We start from the raw sequence: 20,382 nt of genomic DNA, 5'->3' as shown, positions 1-20,382 counted from the left end.
TGCCGCGGCCTCCTGCGGCCGCCCCGCATCGCCCCTTGCGCCTTCTCGCCGTTCCCTCCTCCGCCCCCTCTTCCCGCCGCCCCTTCTCTCCCTGCCCTCTGCATCCTGCCCTGGGCCCCTCTCACTCTCTCTGTACTCTCTCGTTCCTGCTCTCTCCCGTCGGCTTCCCCGGCCTCTCCTCTCTCTCTTCGTGCGCCCCCAGCCGGCTGCCCTCCGCTGCCTTCCCCTTCCTTGCTGTCACGGCTGCTTCCCCACCGGCCCATCCCTCCTGCTCTTTCTCCTCCGTCACCTGCGCGCTTCTGGGCCTGTCCTCGCAGCCTGTTGCCGGCCCTCCTCCGCGCTTTCCTGGGCGCCCATGCTCCGTGGGCGCCGGCCGCGGCCCTGGTCCTCCCTGCCTTTGCGCCGCTTGCCTTGCCGCACCCCCTTTCTCTTCCTCCTGCTCCCCTTGGCTCCCTCCCACTTGGCGCCTTCCTCCCGCCCTGCTTGCCCTTCGCCCTCGGCCGCGCTTCCGCCTCGCCGGCTGGCTCCCCCTCCCCTTCCTCTGCGCCTGCCCGCGCCTCCGCCCCCCGTTGGTTTCCTCGTCCCTCGCCTCCCTCGCCGGTTTTTTCCTTGTCCTCCTCGGCCGCTCCCTCGCCCTGGCCTCCTCTCGTTGTGGCTCGCCGCGCGGTGCGGTGCTCGTCGCTGCCTCCTCTTTCGTCTTCCCCTCCGTGGTCGTCCTCCTCTCCCTCGGCCTGCCTCCCCCTCCCCCTTCTCCCCCGTCCTCTGCGTCTCCCCTGTCCTGGGCCCTTTTCCCGCCGCCCGTCGTGCCTTTTCCTCCCCCGTGCTCTCTCGCCTCCGCCTGCTTTTCTGCGCCTCCGGCGCCCCTCGCCGCTCCCCTTTTGCCTCCGCGGCCTCCCCCCGGCCCCTGCCTTTGCCCGCTCTCGGGTTTCCTTTCCCCGTCCTGGCCTGCGCCTCCGCCGGCCCTCCCCCCCTCTTCCGCTCGCGTCGTCCCCGGCTTCCCTGCCCCCCCTTCCTCTGGCCTTTTGCCCTCCCGGGCTGCCTGTGGCGCTCTCTTTCCCCCCTCGCCCGCCGTCGCCCCGGCCTCGGCCCCCCCTCCCGCCGTTTCCCTCCCCCCGCCTTCGCGCGCCTCCCCCGCGCTCTTTCCCCTCGCGTCCTGTTCCCCGTTCGGCCCCCCCTTCTGCTGGGGTTTCCCCGGCCCGGTCTTGTGCCTGGCGCTTCCCTTTGCCGCCCCCCGTCCTTGCCCTCTGCCTCCCCGCCCTCCCCGCCCTTGTCTGTCCTGCGCTTCTTGCCTTTTTTCCCTGTCTGCGTCTCCCCCCGTCTTTTCCCCTTCTTGCCCCTCGCCCCTGCCTGCTTTTTCTGTTTCCGGCCCTCGCCCCCGCCTTTCCGCGCCCCGTCCTCCCTCCTCGCCCTCCCTCTCTCCCGCCTCCCCTCGCCTGGCCTTTCGTTCGGTCCCCCTCCCTCGCCTGTCTCTCTTCCCCTCCCTCTTTGGTCCGGTGTGTCGCCGTCGCGCCCCTCCCCTCTTTTGTTTCCCCCCCCCCCCTGCTCCCCCCTTGTCCTTTCCCCGTCCCTGCCCCCCCCGGCGGCCTTTCTTGCTCCGGCGCTGCCTGCCTTTCTCCCTCCTCTGCCCCCGCCGCCTCTGCCCTCCTTGCGTGCGCTCCGCCTCCGCCCTCGCTGCGGCTCCCGCTCCTGCCCCTGTCCCCGTCCTGCCCTGCCCGCCGTCCCCGCTTCCCGCCCGCGCCGCTTTCCTGCGCCCCGCGCGCCTTTTCTGCCCTTTCCGCCCTCCCCCTTCCGCTCTGTCCTTGCCCCCCCGCGCTTCCCCGGTGCCCCCGCTCTCCGCTTGCGTTTCCCCTCCGGCCTCTCCCGCCCCTTGGTCCGCGTCCTGCCCCGTTCTCCTGCGTTTTCCTCTGCCCCCTTCCCCTTCCCCTCCCCTTGCCTTGGGTCTCCTTCCCCCGCCCGCCCCCTCCCCCTCCCCCGGTTCCCGCGCGCCGCCCCCGTCTTTGTGCGGCCCCCTGTGGCCTGTCCCCCCCGCGTCCCGCCTCCCCTCGGTTTCGCTCCGTTTGCCCCCGGCGCTCCCCGCTCCCCTCCCTCGCCTTCTGCCTCCCTTTCCCCCCCCTCGCTTCCGCGGCCTTCTTTTCTCTCTCTTGCTTGTTTTTCCCTTGCCGCCTTCCGTCCCCTCCTGCCCCTGCTTCTTGCCGTCCTTCCCGGCTTTGTTGGCCTTCGTCCTTTGGCCTTGGCTCTCGCCTTTTTCTTGCTCCTCTCTGCTTCCCGTGCCCGCCCCCTTCCCGTCCCGCCTTCCCCTTTGTCCTCCGCCTTCCTTTCCCCGTCCCCCTTTTCTTTGGCCCCTCGGTTTGCCTTCCCCTTGTCGCCCGTCCGGGTCTCCCTCCTCTTCCCCTCCCGCCTCCTTTCTTTGCCCTGCTTGTCTGCTTTCGGGCGCGCGCCCCGCCCTCCCCCCGCCGCTCCTCCTCTTCCCTTCTGCCCTCCCTCTTTTCCCCGTCCCCTCCCCTCGCCTTGCCTTCCTCCCCGTGCGCTTTCCTCGCCGTCCCTTCCGTCCTCCGGCTTGTGTCCCGCCGCTCCTTCCGGCGTCGCGTGTTCGCCCGCGTTTTGGCCCTGTCCCGCGTCTCCCGCTTGGCCCCTCCCTCTGCCGCCGTCGTCTCCCTTCCTCCCTCCCGTCGCCCCTCTTTCGCCCGGCCCCCCGCCTGGTTGCCCGTGCCTTGTCCTCCCCTCTTCCCCCTCTTCCTCTGTCCTTGTCGCCGGTTTCTTCTTCTTCCCCGCTCGCGCTTTCTTCCCCCCGTTCTGGGTTCGCCCGGCTTCCCTCTGCCCCTTCCCGCTCGCCCGCTCCTTTTCCCGTCGCCCTTCTCGCTCTCGCCCTTGGTCCCGTCGCCCTCTTTGCCCCTCCTCTCCCTTCCCCGCTCTGCTCCCCCTTGTTCGGCCTCTCGCGGCCTCCTGCGGCCGCCCTCGGACGCGCCGCCTCGCCCCTTGCGCCCTTCTGCCGTTCACCCCTTTAGGCCCGGGCCCCTATCCCCCTCCCCCTTCTCCCTCCCCACGCCTCCCCTCCTCCCCACTACTCTCTCTCTCTCTCTCTCTCTCTCTCTCTCTCTCTGTCTCCTCTCTTACTTCTCTGTCGCATGCTCCCCTCCCTCCCGCTCTCTCTCTCTCCGTCTCCTCTGTGTCTCCGTGCGCCCAAACCATTACCCGCGGCCCTACATGCCTTCCCTTCCTTATGTACGCCTGCGTGCTTCCCTACCCCGACCCTCACTGCTCTTTCTCCTCTCCACGCCGCCCGCCCTGCCGGTCACCTGTGGTGGCCCCACCCCGCGCCATTGCATCCCTGCGCCCTCCTGTGCCCCTGGGCCCCGTTCCTGGCGTGATGGTTCCTTATGCGCCTATTTTCCCCCTCTCTCTCTCTCTCTCCTCTCTCTCTATCATCTCTCTCTCTCTATATCTTTCTCTCGTCTCTCTCTCTCTCATTTGTTCCTGTGCGTCAGGTCTTCCAGTGCGGTCCGTGCGGCTCCTCCCCCTTAGTCTGCATACCTCCCCCTCCCGGTTCGCCCCTCCCCCCCCTGCCCTGTTCCCCCCCTCGCCCCCCCCACCCCGTACCCCCGCCTTCTCCGGTGTCTTCCACTGGTGCGGTGCATTTCTCCCTCTTCTCCTGGTGTCTGCCGCACTGGCCGCCCGGGCCCCTGCCCTCCCCGCCCCTGCCCCTCTCTCATCTCTCTCTCTCATCTCTATATCTCTCTCTCTATCTCTCTCTCCTTTCTCTCTATCTCTCTCTCTCTCTCTCTATATATCTATCTTCTCTCTCTCCTCTCCTCTCTCTCTCTCTCTCTCCTCTAGCGCGCGCGCCCGCCCACGCGCGCGCCCTCCCCGCCCCATCCCCCCGCCTTCCCCCGTTTCCCGTCCCTGCTGCGTGTTCATGCCCCCCTTCGGTTCACTCTTCTCCCCCCCTCCCGGCTTCCCCCGGTTCTCCCTCCCCGTTTCCGCCGGTCCCCGCCCTCCCCCCCGCCCATCTCGTTCTCTTCGCCCCCCTCCCTCCCCCCTTCTCCCCGCGCCGCCCCCTCTCCCCCCCCTGCCCTTGTTATTCGCCCCTCGCGCCCTCCCGCTCCTCCCACCCCCTCTCCCACTCGCGACTCCCTCCGTCTCCTTTTCTCCTCGCCGCGACCCCTTGTTTTGCCGCTGGTCTCCTCCCTCCTCCTCTCTCTCTCTCTATCTCTCTCTCTCTATCTCTCTATCTCTCTCTATCTCTCTCTCCTTACTACTATCTCTCTCTCTCTCTCTCTCCTCCCCGCCCTCCGCTGGCCGGCTTTCCCGCTCGCTTCCTCCCCCAGTTCCCTTCTCCGGGGCTTCTAGCCGGGACCTTCCTTCGCCTCTCTCCCTCCCTCCCCTTCCCGCCCGTCCCTGGGGCCTGCCTCCCCTCCCCTTCGCTTGCCCGCTCTCACCCCCCGGCCTCCCCGGCTCCCTTCCTACGCGTGCCCCAGTCCCCCCGTTCCTGTGTCCTCTCTCTCTCTCTCTCTCTCTCCTCTCTCTCTCCTCTCTTCTCTCTCTCTCTCTCTCTCTCTCCCGCCTCTCTCTACCCCTCGCCCCCTGCTCCATCTCCCTCTTCCTCTCCCCTCCCTCTTCCCCCGACCTCCGCTTACACCTTGTACCCCCCGTCCCCTGTCCCTCCGTCCCCCCTCTCCCCTCCACGGTGCCGCCTCCGCTTCTACCCCCCTCCCTGCCGCCTCCGCTATCTTCCCCCACTCCTCCTGCGCCCAGCTCTCCCATTCCCACCCTCTCCTTGTCGCCGCCCCTCCTCCAATCTCCCCCCGCCGTGTCTCTCTCCCTCCGCACCCTGTCGCCCCCCGCCCTCTGCCTCCGGGCCTCGGCTTCCCGCTCGACATCCTGCTCCCTAAACTCCGCCCCCGCCGTCCCCTGTCCTCCTAACTTCCCCTAAGCCCCAAGCCAAAGATCCCCCCCTGCCCGGGCCTCCCCGGCCTCATTTCTGGCCCTTCCCCCTTCCGCCTTCCGGTCCGCTGTCCCGGCCACGGCCCCGCCCCCCTGCTCCCCCCATTCGCGGGCCCCGGGTGTGTGCCCCAGGGCCCCGCACTTTCCGTCCTCCCCGGCCCTACACCGCCCACCTTCCGCGTCGTCGCTCCCTCGGCCTCTCCTGTTCGCCCCGCCCTCTCGCCCGGCCCCCTCTCTTTCCCGACCCCCCCGTCCCGCCCGCACCTCCACCCCCATGGCCCCTTCCCTCCCACCCCGCCCCGCGCCCCCCCCTCCCACAGCCTCTTCCCCCTCGCCTGCCCCCCTCCTCGGCCATCCCGCTCGCCCTCCTCACTCCCCTTCCCCCCCACCTCCCCACCCCTGCTACATCTCCCGCTCTCCCTCCCCATCTCCCCGCGCCTTCCCACCTCCCGCCCCTTTCTCTACCTGGCCTAGGTTTTGCTGGCTCTGGCGTTTCCGCTTTTCCGCTCGGCCCCGCCTCTCCCCCCGAGCCCACCTAGCCCTCGCCCCTTCTCTCCGTCTTGCCCTCTCGCCTCCCCCCCTCCCCTGTCCGGCCGCCTCCGCCCCTGCCTTCCCGCCACTCCTGTGACGGGCACCCTGCCCGTCCCGCTGCTCTCCTTTCTTTTGGTGGGCCCGCTGCCATCACCGACGTCATCTGGCGAGTTTCTTGTCGCCGCTCCGGCGCTTCTTGTCCTTGCGTGCCAATGGCGTGCCCGACGTCTCTGGTGTCGTCGGGCGGCCGCCCCCGTCTTGGCTCTTCTTTGTCGGGCCCCTGGCGTGCCAGCTGTCGTATGGTCCCGTTTGCTTGTCGCGCTTCCCTTCTTCGTCCCTATCGCGAATTCTTGGCTCTTCCCTTTTTGCTCCCCTGTTTGGTTTTGCCCCCCCCCCCCCCCCCATCTTTTGGCTCTTCCGCCTCCCCCCTCCCACCCCCGCCCTTTAGCCTCCCTCCTTTCTGGGCTCTCCGGGTGTGCGCATCACGCTCTTCCCTTTTGGTGTTGTTTGGCCTTCCTTCGCTTTTGCTGTTTTTTTTTTTTTTTTTGGTCCTCTTCTGTGCGTTCCGGTTTTATTTTTGTCCGTTTGTGTCTGGCCAACCCCAGGCCGCGTATTACCATTCCCCTCCCCTCCTGCTTTCCCCTTTGTGCGGATTTCTGTTCTTTCCCTGGGCCATTCGCTTGTCCTGTTCCTTGCCCCTCGTGTCTTTCCTTCTTTCCCTTCCTTGACTGTCTCTCTCGTTCCTCCTTGTTCCCTCTTCGCCCTCTGCTTCTCCTCTTCCCTTTTCTGCTCCTCTGCCCGCGCGAGCCTGGTGCACCGCCCTCCCGCGCGGGCCCGAGTGGTCGCTGCTCCCGCCTCCCCCCGCGTGTCCCGGCCCACCCTCCCCGCTCCTCACGCAGGTGTTGCCCCCGTTTGCCCTCTTTCGGCTCCTTCTCCATTCGTTTTCCTGTATACTTCTTTGTTCTTTTTTTTCTTTTCCCCATTCACCTGCGCCCTGCCTTGGACTCCCGCTCTTCCTTTTCCTGCCTTTCGTAACCTCCTTTGCTCTTCTTTTTTCCCGACTCCGCCGTGTTTATCATTTTTCGCAGGTGCCCGGCGTGCTTCCATTTGGTCGTCCACCCCTAGTTTGGGCTGCGTCGCCCTTGTTGTCGGCCTTCCCCCTGTGGTCCCCCTATTCTTTTTGCTCCTCCTCCGCCTCCCTTGCTGCGCTGGCGTTTCGGACATGCGACTTCCTGCCCTCCTCGCGGCCTGCCCTGCCTGTCTCTCGTTCCTGTGTTTCCGCTCTCCCGGCTGCGCCCCCTAGTTTTTTTTCCAATCCCCCCCCCGGTGGTCTTCATTCGTCCCATCTTATACCCTCGCCCGTGCCCCGTCCACTTTCTTCCCCGTGCCCGTAGCCTTTCATCTCGTGCAGCCCTCCCTGCCCGTCCCCTGTAGCGTTCCACATTCACACCTTTTTGCGTCCTCCCCCTTCTGCGCCTCGACCCTCCGTGGTCGACACTTTCCCGGCTTTTCTTCCTTTTGCCCGATTTTGCCGAACCCACACGCTTTTCTTCCGTTTGCCCGCCTTTTTCGCCCCCTGCCCCCAACCCGTCGGATCGCCGTTATTCTTCCCCTGCTGGTTCCTTTTCTTGACTTTTCGTCTTTTTTTTTTCCTGCCCCTTATCCCATCTCTTCTATTCTTTTCTTCCCACTCCCTACCCCTCCCTATCCGTTCGTCCTCCCTTTGTCCGCGGCCTATTCCCGTTCCTTTTTTTTTTTTATTGCCGCCTCCGTTCCCTCTTTATTCTTCTTCCGCCTCTCTCCCCCTTTCCTTTCTCTCAGCAACGGTCTTCGTTCGCCCCCCTCCCCATGCGCGTTGGCCTTCTCGCGGTATACTGTGCGCCGCCCCTTCCGCGGCCCTCCGCTGCCTTGCCCCTTCCTTGCTGTCCTGGCTGCTTTCCCTCCACCGCCCTCCCTCTGCTCTTTCTCCTCTCCCCGCCGCCGCCTCGTCACTTGTGTGGCCCGCCCCCCGGCGCCTTTGCCGTCCCTGGCGCCCTCTGTTGCCCCTGGGCCCGTTGCCTGGTGCTGGATGTTCCTTTGCGCCCCTATTCCCTCTCTCTATCTCTCTCTATCTCTCTATCTCTCTCGCTTTTGGTTCGCTGTGCGGTCCGGTCTTCCCGTGCGGATCCGTGGCGGCCTCCCCACTTCGGTCTGGCATCACACCCCCTCCCCTGTTCAGCCCCTCCCCCCTGCCCTGTCCCCCCTTCCCCCCCCCCACCTCCCCCCACTCATGGTGTCTTCGCCCCTCTCGTCTCCCCCCCCGGCGGCGGCGGCCCGCGCGCCTTGTCTCCCTCCCCCCTTCTCTGTGGCTGTCCTTTTTTATTGATGTGGTGTCTATTTTGCCCTTTCCTTCTGGTCGTCTTTTCTACGCCCCTTGTCTGGTGTCCATTTCTGCCTCCCGTCCTGTTGTACTGCCGCCCTGCCCGCCCCGGCCGCCCTGCCCTCACCGGCACCCCCCTCTCTCTCTCTCCTCTCCTCTCTCTCTCTCTCATCGTTCTCCCTCTGTCCCCTCCCCCCCTCACCCTGCCCCGTGTTCGCCCTTGCCCCCTCTGCCTCCCCTGGTCTGCCTCTGATCTCCTTTTTTAGTTTTTTTTCCCCTTCCGCGACTTTCTGATTCTTCTCTCACTATCGCCTCTTGCTTCGTCGTTCGATCTCCTCCTCGTCGCTCTCGCCTCTTGTCCTTCTTTCCTCTCCTTTTCTCTCCCCTCTCCCTCTCCTGACCCCTCTCTTGGGCTGGGTTCGCCCCTAAGCCCTTTTCTTCTCTCCCTTACCTGTGTCTCTCTGTTCAGCCTCCTCCATCGTTTACCGCCTGCTTCCACCACCCCACCCCTTCCCGCCTCTTCGCGTCCCCCGTTTCTCCTCCCGCCTTCGGGTCTTTCCGTGCCGCCCTCCTCTCCTCGCGGGTCCCTCCGGCCCCTCCTTCCCCCCTACTACCCCTCCCCTGCCCCTTGCTTTTCCGCCCCCCTGCTCCGGCCCTTTTTTGTTCCGTTTGGCCCCCTGTGGCCCCCTTCCTCCCCGCGGGCCCCCTCGTCCCCCTTCATCCCCAGCGTGCCCCCTGTGTCGCCTGCGCCCGTCCCTTCCGCCCCCCCGTGGCTTTCCACCTCTCCCTTTTCCTTCCCCTGCGGTGTACCCATCTCTGCCACTGGCTCTTGGCCCTTGTCCATCCCTTTTCTTGCCCTTCGCTGTTCCCTATCTTTCCGCCACTAGCCCCCCTTTTTTTTCTTCCACCCCCCGTGATTTTCTCACTCCGTTCGCTCTGCCCCCCTGCCCGCTCCCTGCCTCTCCTTCTCTCCTGAGTGGGCAGCTTCCTTCGCCCCTCCCGGCCCTCCTCCTCACCTTTTCGTCTGCGGTCTTCGCCCCTCCTCCATTTTTGCTCCCCCATGTTTCCTTCTCCCCACGTGTCCTCCTCCCCCCCTCTTTGTATTTCCTCCCCATTTCCTCCCTCCGGTCCCGCCCCCTTCCCCCCCGTCGGCTTCTTTCCCCCTATTCCCCGTCTTTTCCTCCCTTAGCTCTTCCCCTTCCTCGCTTGCTCCCCTGCCTTTCGCCCTTTTCCTTTGTCCCGCCCACCTCCCCTCCTTCCCCGACCACACTTTCGCCTTCCGCCTCCCCTTTCCCCCGTGGCCCCCTTCTTCTCGCGTCGCTTTCGTTTGGCGCTGCCCCCTTTCTGGAGCTTATCTCCTCCCCCTCTTGCCTCTCTTTCTTTCTGTTCCCCCTGCCTTCTCTTCTCTTCGCCCCCCGTTCCCTCTACTCCCGCTTGCCTCCTCGCTTCCCCCCTGCTGCAGCTCTCTCTCCCTTCCTTGCCGTTTCCGCCTGCGCCTCCCTCTTGCCTTCGCCGGCGCCCTCTCCTGTCCCCGTTTCCGCCCCTCCCGTCCCCCCTTTTCCCTCCTTCTTTTATGTCCTTCCTCCCTCTGGCCTTTTTTTTTCGCCCTCCCCCCCTTCCCCACCTTCCACCCCCCCTTCCGCATCCTCCCCCGCCCCCCGCCCCCCCCCGACCCCCCCCACCCCCTCCCCCTTCTTCATTCCCCCCCGCCCCCCTTGCCTCTCTTCTTCTCCCCCCGCGCTCCCGCCCGGCTTTCTTCTCCCTTTCTGTTTCTTGTCTTCTTCTCCTCTCCCCCTGTGTTTTTTTTTTTTTTTTTTTTTTTGCCCCCCCCCGGTCTCCCCTTTCGCTCCCCCCTCCGCTCTTTCCGCTCCTGTCCTCGCGCCCCTCCCCCTCGCCCTCCTCCTCTTTCCGCGGCCCTTTTCCCTCCACTCCATCCCCTCCTTTAGTCTTCCCTCCTCCTCCACCCTCCCCTCTTTCCCGCCCTTTCCCTCACGTCCCCGCCTCTCCTTCCTCTTCTCACCCCCTCTCCCCCGCTTCCTCTTTTCTGCCCTTTCCCCCCCCCTCCGCCCTCCTATTCCCCTTGCCCTTTTCCTTCACCATTCCTCTCTTTCCTGCCTGTTCTTCTTCTTCCTCCCTTGCTTTTGGGGATTCCTCGCGTTCCCCGACCGCGCTCCCTTTCGTTGCTGCTGGGTGTTTCGCTTGTATGCTCGCATATCCCCGGTCCCCTTCCCTCTCCCCTCACCCCCTCTTTCCACTTTCTCTCCCTGGTCTTGCTGTCTTTTGCCTTCAGCTCGGTCTCTTCTTGCTTTCTAATCTTGCTCTCGCCTTGTTTTTGCGTGTTCATTGGTGTTACCTCTTGCGTTCTGCTGTCTCTCTTGCTGTCTCTGCTTCTGTTGGCCTTCTCGTGTTGTTGCCTCGTCTTTTTGCTGTTTTTCGCGGCTTAGTTTGCCTGCACCGCCTGTTGTTGTGTCGTCTGCTTCGTCTGTTTTGCCTGTCCCTTTGGCCTTGCGCGCCGTTCGCGCCCCTGCCTGCCGTGACGCCCCTCGACGGTGTCTTGTCGGGTGTGCCCGCCCTTCTTTGCGCCGTTGCCCCCGAACCGTATACCTCGTGTGGTCGCGTGTGCGGGCCTTCCTTTTCCAGTGCCCTCTGCCCGCCGGTCTTCCGTGTTCATTTCCGCCTGCCATTCCTTGCTTCCCCGTGGCCTTGTTGCCTGTCTTTTGGTGGGCCTTTTGCGTTATTTCGTCCCTTGTCCCTCTTTTGCTTCTTTCTGCTCCTTCTTCTCTCTTGACTCCTCGTCCCTTGCTATCCCTACTGCTTGTGTGCTCCCTGTGGTTCTGAGTCTCTCTCTTTTTCCCTTCGTTGATTCTCTTGTTCTTCTTTTGGGCTTCGCCCCTATGCTTGCGTGCCTGTAAGGCGGCTTCTGCTTCCTTAGCTTGGTGCAAGCCCTTTCTGCTTCCTTGCTTGGTTTCGCCGCTTCGCTTCCTTGGCTGCTCAGGTTGCCTGCTGTCCCCGGTTGCCTTTTGGTGTACACGTCCTCGGGCGTTCGGTTGGCTCTTGCTTTGACTCTTCCCTTGATATGCGCCTTTGGCCTCTTGTTTACCTCTCGCTCCTTTGCTCTCTCTCTCTCTCTCTCTCTCTCTCTCTCTCTCTCTCTCTCTCTCTCTCTCTCTCTCTCTCTCTCCCTCCGTGCGCCTTTTGCTGGTTGCTCCTGGGCCTGCTCCTGTGTTCTGCTTTTGTTCTCTTTGCGCTTCGTGCCCGCTTTGCGTTGCATTCCCCTATGCCTTTCTTGCCTGGCGTTCTTGCGTCTTCTCTTGCTTGGTCTCGCGCCCCTTCGCCTTGACCCTTTGTTGCTTCTCTCTCTTTGGCCCTCACTTCCGGTGAGTTCTTGTCTCTCTCTCTCCTCTCTCTCTCTCTATCCTTTCTCTCCTCATCTCTCTACTATCTCTCTCTCTCTCCTCTCTCTCTAAATACTCGTAATGTCTGTCGTCCTACACTTGCCACCTCTTTTGCGTCTCCCGTCTCCTTCTGTATCTACTACCGTGTTAGCGTGTTTCCTTCGGCGTTCTTCGCTCCGTCTTCTCCCCCCTTTCCGTTGGCTTGGCGCTGCTTTCTCCAAGCGGCTGTCTCGCCTGGGTGCTTTCGTTGCTTCTACGCCGCCCTCGATTGTTCCGTTTGTTGTTCGTTTGTCCACTTTGTCCCCGTTTTTATTCCCCCCTTTTTCCGCCTGGCATTTGGGTTCTCCGCGTCACCTCCGTGTGGCCTCCCCCCGCCACCACTTGCCTTTCCCTTTTGCATTCGGACTTTTGCCTTTTCTATGCGATTCTCTCTCTCTGTCTGTCTCTCTCTCTGCTCTCTCTCTACTCTCTAATCTCTCTCACTCTCTCTCTCATTCTTATCTCATATCTCTACTCTCATCTCTCTCTCATCTCTCTCTCTCTCTCTATCTCTATCGTATCTATATCTCTCTATTATCTCATCTCGGGGTCCGGTTCCTGTGCTGTCCGGTCTTTCCCGTGCGGTCCGTGCGGGCCTCCCCATTAGCTATGTCTCCCTAGCCCCGCCCAGTGTTTTCTCCTCCCCCTTCTATGTGGTGTACCTTTTTGGTGTGGTGTATTTTTTGCCTTCCTTCTGGGATGTCTTTTCGCCGCCCTTGTCTGGTGTCTTCGCCATCCCTCATGTGTCGCCGCCCTGACGCCGCGGGCCGCCCTTTGCCCTCACCAGGCCCCCCCTCATCTATCTCTCAATCTCTCTACTACTCTCTCTATCTCTAATATCACATATCTATATAACTATCTCTCTCTCTCTCTCATTGTTCACACTATGGCTCCCTACACCGCCCTCCCCTGCACGTGTTCCCTGTCCACCTCTTGCTCCCCTGTCCTGCACGTCTCCTTTTTGATCCCCCCTTTCCCGCCTTTCTTGCTTCTTTCGCGTCTCCCTCGGCCGTCTTGCTTGTACGTTCCTCTCTTCTTCCTCCCTTTCTCTTGCATTCCTTTCTTTTACCTCTTCCTTGCCTCCTGCAAGTATCCACCTCGTCTCCATATATCTATCTTCTCTTTGTCTGCTCCTTTGCCTTCTTCCATCTATCTCTCATACTCTCTATCATCTCTCTCTCTCTCTCATCTATCTCTCTCTCTCTCTATCCTATCTATCTATCTTTCTTCATTGTATTCGCCTTTCTTCCTTTTCTCTCTTTCCCTCTTCCTCTTTTTTCCCTTCTATACAATTCTCTCTCTTTCCCTTCTCTCCTTCTCCTTTTCGCTTCTTCGCTTCCGCCTTCTTCCGCTCTCTTCCTCCCCCGTGGTCTCCGCGCGGTTTCCTTGCGCGTTCTTTTCCCCGCTGTCGCCTGTTCCCCCGTTCGCTCTCGCGCCGTTCGCCGGGCCCCTTCGCTTTTCTCTCTGGCCGGTTCCGCTGGCCGCCGTTCTCCCCCCGCCCGGTTTGCCGCCCGCGCTCGCTGGGCCGCCGCCGCCCCCGGCTCCCCTGCCCGCTGCCGCTTGGGCCGCTTTGGCTGCCCCGGCCCGTTCCCCCCTTCTTTTGTGCCTGTCTCCCGCGGTTCTCCGTGCGGTCGTCCGTGCGCCGCCTGCGTCCGCTTTCTGGTCCCCGCTGGCTCCGCTTTCCCTGGCCCCCCTCTGGCGCCCCCGCTCCGCCTGCCGGCGCGTCTGTCCCCCTCCGTCTGCCGGCCGGTCCTTCTCTTCCCTCTCCCTTGGCTGCCTTCCCTTCTCTTTTCTTGGCCTTGGCCCCTCTTGCTGTCGTCCTTGCCGCTGCGGCTCGTGCTGTTTTCTTGCTTGTCTCTCTCCCTCCCTCCTCCCCGCCTTTCCCCGCCCTTCTGCTGTCTGGTCCTCGTCGTGCTCCCCTTCCTTTCGCCCCTGTTCCGTCCCCCTCTTGTCCCCCGCCCCGTTTGCCTTTGCCCTTCCGTCTGCGGCCCCCGGTGCCGGCTTGCCTGTCCGGGGTCGTTCCCTTGCCTCCGCGCGTCGCCCTCCCCCTTCTCGCTCCCCGTCCCCCGGCCGTCCGTCCCCCCCTCCTGTCCGTCCTGCCCGCCGCCTGGTCCTGCTGTGCCTGCCTGCTTCCCGTTGCCCCCCCGCCCGCGCGCGCCCCGCCGTCCGCTGCCGCTCGTGTTGTTGCCCGTGCTTCCGCCGGCGCTGTTCTGTTCTCTGTTCGCTCCGGTTGCCCCCGGCGGCCCCCGCGTGGCTTCTGGCCTCTGGTTGTCCCTTCCCCCTGTGTCCTCCCCCCGCCTGGTTCGTCTCTCTGGCCCCGGTTGCTGGTGGCGTTGTCTTGCTGGGTCCTGCTCCCCCCTGCCCGGTTCGTGGCCTTGGCCGTGTTCCGCTTCCCCCTCCTGCTCCCGTTGTCCGGCCTCTTCCCCCTGTTCGGTCTCTTCCTGCTTTGCCCCGCCCTCTGCTCTCCTTGGGCCCCTTGGCCTCTCTGGGGTGCCCGTCCCTCGCTGCCGGTGGCGTTCTGCCCGGTCCTCCCCGGCTCTCTTGTTCTCCTGCCCGCTTCTCGTTCTGGCCGCTTGTCCGTCTTGCCTGGCCGTCCTGTGCCCGGTTCCGTCGCGGTCTCCTCCTCGCTGTCTGCTGCGGCTCTCCCTCCCTTCTGGCCTCTGCGTCTGGGGCCTCTGCGTGCGCCCGGCCTGCCTCTCCTGCGCCCGCCCGGCCTCCTTGGTGGTTCCGGTCCGGGTCCCTTCCCCTTTTGTGCGCCTTGTGTTTTTGGGCCCCCCCGCGGGTTCGTTTCTCTCCTGCTCCCCCCGTCCCCCGCTGTCTTGGCCTCTCTCCCTTCCGCTTTCTGGGGCCCGCCTCCCTTCCCGTCTCTGGGCGGCTGTCGCTCTTTTCTGTCTCTTCTTGCTGCCTTTTCTCGTCCGGTCTGGGTCTCTTTCCTTGCCCCCTCCCCTCCGGCCTTTTCTCTTTTCCCGCCGTGGCCCCTCCTTGTTGCGCCTCCGCCCGGTCCCCCGTCCCGCCGCTCCGGCCCGCCCCTGGCTTGGCGTTCTGTGCGTCCGCTTTCCCTGCCTTTCTGTGCGGCCCCTGGCCTCGCCCGGCCCCCGCCCTTGCCTGGTCCCCCCCCGCCGCCTGGTGTTGCCGCCCGTTTGCCCCGGCCTCTCTTGGCCCGCGCTCGTTGTCTGCTCTCTCCTGCTGGGTTCTGGCCCCGGCGTGCTTTTTGGGCCGCGGCCGTTTCTCCTGCTTGCTCTTTGGTCCCTCGCTCTCCCCCTTCCTCCCTTGCTTTCCCCTTCCCGCGGCCGTTTGGTCCGGTCCTCCTGTTGCCTCCTCTCTCTTCCGCGTTTTTGGCTGTCCTGCTTCTGCTCCTTCCCGTCCGGGTCCCTTCCCCCCGCGCGCTGTCCCCTGCCTTTTCCTTGGTTCTGCCTCTGCGTCCCCCGGGTCTCGTCTCTGGTCTCCTGCTTCTCCGCCCCTCCTTCTGCGTCGCGCTCTCCCTTTTGCTGCCCCTGCCCTCCTTTCTTCTGGCCCCGCTTCCCCGTCCCGGTGCGCCGCCGCGTCCTGGTGCGCCGGTGGCGTTTGCGTTCCGGCCTCTTGCTCGTCTTCCTCCCCTGCTGGTCCTCCTCCCGCTGCTGCCTCTCCTCGCCCCGCCCCTCTCGTCGCGCCCCCCGCGCGTCTTCCCTTGCTCTGGCTCGTCCTCGGCGGCCCCTTCCCCCCCTGCTCGGTCTGCTCGTGCTGCTGCCCCCCCTTGGTTGCTTCTGCTCTTTCCGTCGCCCCGGCGGTTGCTGGTGCTCCCTCCTGCTCTTCTGCGGCTCTTTCCTGTGCCCCCTCGTCCCCGTGGTTGGTTGCTCTGCCCGCCGCGCTGGCCCGTCTCCCTCCGCCTGCGCCTTGGGCGCTGGTCGCGTTGCCGCCCGGTCCCGCCCCTTGCGCTGTCCGTGGCTTTCCCCCCGCCCGCCGGCCTTCCTGGGGTTGCGCCCGCCCGGTGGCCGGCCCGGTTCGTTGTTCGCGGTTTTGCTCCCCGTGCCGGTCTTGCCTTTCCCGCGCTCTTTTCTCCCCGTTGTTCGTCCTCCTTCTCTCCGTGTTCTCCTTGCTTTTGGTTGCTCTTTTTGCTTTGGCGTTGGCGCCCCTTGCTGTCCCGCCTGCTTTCCTCCCTGGCGCGCTTGCTGCCGCCCTTTCCCTGTCCCCCCTGCGGGCTTTGCCGTTCCTGGGCCGGCCCCTTGTGTCTGCCGTCTCCCCCTCTCTTTCTGGGCTCCCGCCCGCTCCCCGGCCCTGGTCTCCGCGGTTTGCTGCGTGTCTGTTGGGGCCCGGCTTCTCCCGCCGCCCGTCTGCTCGCTGTGTCTCTTTTCCCGCCTTTTCTCCTGGGTCTTTTGTCTCTTTGCTTCTTTCTGTTGCTGCTCTGCTCCTTGCTTCCCCTGCTCTGTCTCTGGTTGCTGCCTTGCCGTCTCCCCTCCGCCCTGCGTTTGCGCTGCCCGCCCTTGGTGCCGCCCCGCCGCTTCTTGGCCTGGCGCTCCCCCGGGCTCGTCCCGCGGGTCCCCTTTCTCTCTCCCCGCCCCCGTCTGTTGCGCCGGTGCTTGCTCGCTTCCCTCTGTCCCCTTGTCCCCTGTGTCTCCTCCCCTTGGTGCCCCTTTTCCGGTCTCCTCTGGTTCCTGCCCTCCGTCTGCTGTTGCTGTGGCTTCTCTGTCCCCCGTTCCTTCCTCTCGTGCTGTTGGCCGTCTTCTGTCTGCTCTGGTCTGCCCTCGCCCTGCTTTGGCTCCTGCTGTCCGTGTTGTGCGTCGTTCCCTGCCTCCCCCTGGTCCGGCCCCTTGGCCCGCCGTTCCCTGGCTTCTCCGGTCCCTCCCGGGTCCTTCGTCTTTGGGCTTGGTTTTTGCTCGCCCTTCTTCTGCCTCTCCTGCCCTTGTGGGCTTTGTCGCTTCTGCTTCTGGTGGTGCTCTTGCCCGCCGTCGCTCGCTTTCCCGTTCTCTTTTCCCTCTTTGTCCTTGTGCTCTCCGTTGGCCCGCTCCGCTTCCGTCTCTTGCTGCGTTCTCTCCGCCTGCGGCGGCCTCTCTTGCCGCCCCCGCGGGTGTCCCCGCCGCTCCTTGGCTCCGCGGTTTGGTTCTGGCCCTTGGTGTTTCCCCCGGTCCCCTCTTGTGTTCTCTGCTCGTCCCCGTGCTCTCCCTCTCCCCCCGCCTGCTCCCTCTCCTGCCCCCCCCCCCCCCTTGCTGTCCGCTCTCCTTTTCTTCGCGCTGTTGTCGCTCGGCGCTCTCGTCTTCCGCCGCTTCCTCCCTTGGCGCCTCCCGCCGGCCTCTCCTCTATCTTCCGTTTCCCGCCTCTGCTTGCATCCCCTTCAGCTTCGTCCGGTGTTCCCGTTGTTCCTTCCCCCCCTGCTTTGCATCCCCGGTGCGCTTGTTCGCCCCTCCCCTTGTGGCTCCCCCTGTGGCGCCCCCCCTTCCCTCCCCGTCGCTCTGCCGTCATTCCCTTCTAATGAACGCCCGTCCTCTTGGCACGCCCCTACCCGGCTTGTTGCGGCGCTTCCCGCCCCTGCGCGCCTCGCTGCTCTACATTTTCCTTGGTCATCCCTCTTTTTCCCTGTTTGTCCTTCCTGCCCCCTCCCTTCCCTCCTTCTTTCTCTTTCTCCATCCGTCGCGTCCTCTCTCATTCGGCTTTGTTTTCTCTTTCCCGCGCTTCCTCTCTCCAATCTCTTCTCTTTTACGCCCTCTCTTCCTTTCTTTTGTCCTTTCTTCTCTTCTCCCCTCCTTACTTTCCCTTCTCTACTTCTCCTTTTCGCTCTTCGCTCCGGCCCTTCCTTCGCGCTCTCCTTCCTCCCCTCCTCCTGCGCGGGCGTCCGGTTACTTCTCCTACTTTCTGTTCTCCCGCCCTTGGTTTCACGGCTGGTGCTGGCGCCCCCCCCGCTGCCCGCGGCTGCGCTGGCCGCCCCGGTTGTCCCGTCTTCCCGCCCGGCTCTCCCCCTCCCTTCTCGTCCGGCCTCTCTGTGCTCCGCTGACGCTTTCCGGCCTTCACGGTCTGCCCACCCCGCTGGCCTCATCACCGGCTTCCTCTCCTCCTTCGCCAGTTCTGCCTCTCCGTCCGGCGTCGTTGCGGTGGTGGCGTCGCGCTGCCGCTGCCCGCCGGCCCGCCTTGGCTTTGTCGGCGGCGCGCCCTTCCGTGTGCTGACGGTTGCGGACCGTTGGTGTTGCCCCGCGGCGCGTCGCGCTGCCTTCGTGGCTTCTTCGCCGTGGTTCCCGGGCCCTGCCATGGGGCCGACGCTGGTCCGCCCTCCGTCCTCCGGTTCCCTTTCCATCTTCCCCTGTCCTTCCCATTTCTTCATTTCTTTCACCTCTCCCTCGTTGCTGATCCTTTCCTCTCATCTCTCTTCCCTTTGTTCCCTGGTCGCTCCTTTCGTTTCCTCCTTCTTCCTCTTCTGTTCCTTCCCCCTTCCTTCCTCTTATCTTCCTCTCTTCTTTTGGGGCCCCTTTCCTGGGTCACCTCTCTCGTCCTTGGCCTCACTTTTTTGCTCCTTCCTGCCCTTTACGTTTTGCTCTCCTTTTCGCCTTCCCTTGGTCCTTCCCTTCTTCTTCCTCCCGGCCTCTGTGTCCTCGGCTGGTCCCGCGGGTTGGCCTTCCCTTTGCCGCTTCTGCGTTCGGCCTCGTGGCGGCGTTCTGGTTGCTTTGTTTTCCGTCGGTTGCGCCCGTTCTCTGACCCGCTCCTCTGTCCTCCCCCCGTCCCCTTTCCCCCCCCCTCTCTTCCTTTTGTGCGCACCCTCTTCCGTCTTGCACTTTTGCTATGATGACTTTCCTTTCCTCTTGCCCCTGCCTCTTCCCTTGGCCTGCCGTCTTGCCCTTTTCTTTCGGCTTTCTCGGTTCGTCTCTCATTCCTCTGTCTCCCCAGGCCTGCTCTGTCTCTTCTCCCTTACTTTTCTTTCTCATTATCCCTTCCTCCCGCCTGCCTTCCGTTGCCTTCCCTCTTCTTCCCTCTCGTCTCTCTTCCTTCCTTCCCTTTAATCGGCTCGCTTCCGGACCTCGTCTCTTTGCCCTCCTGGTCTCTTCACGCCCGCTTGTTTTGGTTTCTCCTCTCCTATTTGCGCCCTCTTTTCGTCCTCTCTTTTCCCTCGAGCTTTTCCCCCCTCTTTTGCCCCCAGCTCTTTGGGGCTCTGCGTCCTTCCCGTCTGCTCCCCCCCTTTGCCTGCCTCTTTTCCTGCTCCTTCATCGTCCTCTCTTTTGCCTTCTCCCCTGTCCTTCTGGTCTCCTCTTGCTTCTTCTGCATCCCTGTTTCCATCTTGAGCTTACTTGTTCCGCCTCCAGCCCTCTTTTGTTCCCTGGCTTACCTCGGTTGCTCCCCTCTTCCGTTTGGCTCTCGTTCCGATCCATGCCCCTTGCGTATTCTGCCTCTCCTTTGCGTGCTTCCGTGCTCTCCTTCTTCATCTTGGGATCTCTTCATGCGCCCTTCCGCATTTACAGGCTTCTCCTTGTTCTTTTGGCCCTTCCACTTCGCCCACTCTTGTATTCAGTTGCTTCTCTCTCTCTTTTTTCCTCTATACCCTCGTTTTCCGCGCCTTCCTCCCCTCTTCCATTCCTTTTCCTACTCTCTCCGCTCTCGTATGGTCTCTTGCCTTTCCGCCTGGTACTTGCTCCTTCCCCTCCTTTCCGGTCTCCCTTCACCGCCTTCTCGGGTCTTGCTTCCTTCTTCTGTGGGTACTTCTGGCGCTGGCCCTTCAAGTTCCCCTTCCTTCCCTCCTTATTGGCCCTTTCTTTAATTCCTTTGGGCCTTGTATCATTCCTCTTGGTCCAGTTCGCGGCTCCCTCGTTTCTTCCCATTTTACCTACCCTTCTGTATTGCTTGGTCCTCTCTTCTGTTTGGCCCGCTTCCCTCTTTGGTGCTTTCTTTGTTCCGTGCCTTGCCTTGCGGTTCCCTGCCGGTGCCGCTGGGCGACTTCCGCCCTCTGGTGCTGACGTTTGCCTCCTTACGGTTTCGTCCTTCAGTTTTTTCTCCTATCTTTTTTGGTCCTTCGTTCTCGTTCTGTTTGCTTGCTCTCCTTTGTGCCCTTGCCCGCCATTTATCTTTCCTTCCGCCCCCTGCCTTCCCGCAGGTCTCTTCCTCCTTTGGATTGTTCTTCCCCCCTCATTCCTGGTGCTCTACGGTTCCTTCTTCCCTATCCTCTATTTCCTGCTCCCATATCTTCTTCTGGTTCTTTATGCCTCCTGCCTTGTTTCCCTTCTGTTTCTGTGGCCCTGCTTTCCCCTGACTTTTTATTTCCGGACCCTGCCTCTTGTACCTTCTTGATCCCTTTATTCGCCTCCTTCACTTTCTCGTCTATTGCCATTCTGCTTCCTGTTTCTTGGCCCCTCTTTGGTTCCGTCTGATCCCTGCCTCTTTGGTGTATTTTTCCTACTATTTCTCTTGTTTCTGCCTTGCTCCCCTCCGTCGCCCTCCTCTTCCGTTTTCCTTCTGCCCATTCGGGTTTGATTGCGCTTTTTATCCTTTATCCACTCCTCCCCTCTCCTTATTTGAGTTTAGGTTTATTGTTATCCTTTGTGCTTCCGTACTTTCTCATACCTTTGCTGCTTCTGCCTCACCCTTATTGTCCTGGGGTTTTCCCGTTTCCCCTTTCCCCTTCGTTGCCCTCTTCCTCTTGTCCCTGCTTTCGGTTTTACCATGCCCTTTGTCTAGGCCTCATCCTGACGTTACACTGTTTCTTTTATTCTGACCTCTTTGTCTTCCGCCTCCTCTATTTGTTATTCCCTTCTGTTTTCCCTTATTTTTTTTTCTTCTGCAGTCTCCCATGCCTCCCTTTCGGCTGAGCCCTTCTCTTCTTCGCTCTTTCCGTTGGCCTCCTGCCTCCCCTTTCGTTGCGTCGTGGCCTGCTTTACGGCCGTTTCGTCTGTTCCTCTTCGTTCCTCCCTTTCACGCCTTCTCCGTAGGTGCCTCTCCCCATCTCCTCCTGCTCCCCCCCGCTTTTTTCCTATCCCCTCATCGGCGCACCCCCTGCCTCGGCAGTTTACTTGGGGCGGCCTCCCGTTCTCTGGCCCCTGGCTTCCCACGCCTTGTTTCCCTATTCGTCTCTCGCTTGCGCGCGCTCCTCCTGTATCCGGCGTTGGTCTTTCCCCGCGATATTTGTCCTTCGCCCCCGGCATTTCTGGGCGTCTCCCTCCTCCTTGT

At 63.2% G+C, this 20,382-nt stretch overlaps 3 protein-coding genes across 3 annotated transcripts; all 3 read right to left on the bottom strand.

The window, feature by feature from the left end:
* Positions 1-121: 121 nt before the first annotated feature.
* LOC109169214 (hornerin-like) lies at positions 122-17,554 on the bottom strand. Its single transcript, XM_019318064.1, has 3 exons — positions 16,742-17,554; positions 13,454-16,558; positions 122-2,986 (listed from the first exon to the last, which is right to left on the bottom strand). Exons 1-3 carry the CDS (start codon positions 17,552-17,554, stop codon positions 122-124), a joined length of 6,783 nt encoding a protein of 2,260 aa, XP_019173609.1.
* Positions 17,555-17,729: 175 nt separating this feature from the next.
* On the bottom strand, positions 17,730-18,152 carry LOC109169213 (transcription elongation factor A protein-like 5). Its single transcript, XM_019318063.1, has one exon. The coding sequence runs from the start codon at positions 18,150-18,152 to the stop codon at positions 17,730-17,732; it is 423 nt and encodes a 140-aa protein (XP_019173608.1).
* Positions 18,153-18,223: 71 nt separating this feature from the next.
* LOC109169211 (cylicin-2-like) lies at positions 18,224-19,040 on the bottom strand. Its single transcript, XM_019318062.1, has 2 exons — positions 18,682-19,040; positions 18,224-18,491 (listed from the first exon to the last, which is right to left on the bottom strand). Exons 1-2 carry the CDS (start codon positions 19,038-19,040, stop codon positions 18,224-18,226), a joined length of 627 nt encoding a protein of 208 aa, XP_019173607.1.
* Positions 19,041-20,382: the final 1,342 nt, after the last annotated feature.

Source organism: Ipomoea nil, unplaced genomic scaffold (genome assembly GCF_001879475.1).
Source record: "Ipomoea nil cultivar Tokyo-kokei standard unplaced genomic scaffold, Asagao_1.1 scaffold3258, whole genome shotgun sequence".
Classification (NCBI taxonomy): domain Eukaryota; kingdom Viridiplantae; phylum Streptophyta; class Magnoliopsida; order Solanales; family Convolvulaceae; genus Ipomoea; species Ipomoea nil.
Note: the sequence above shows the minus strand (reverse complement) of the source record. Positions and strands in the feature narration are given on the sequence as shown.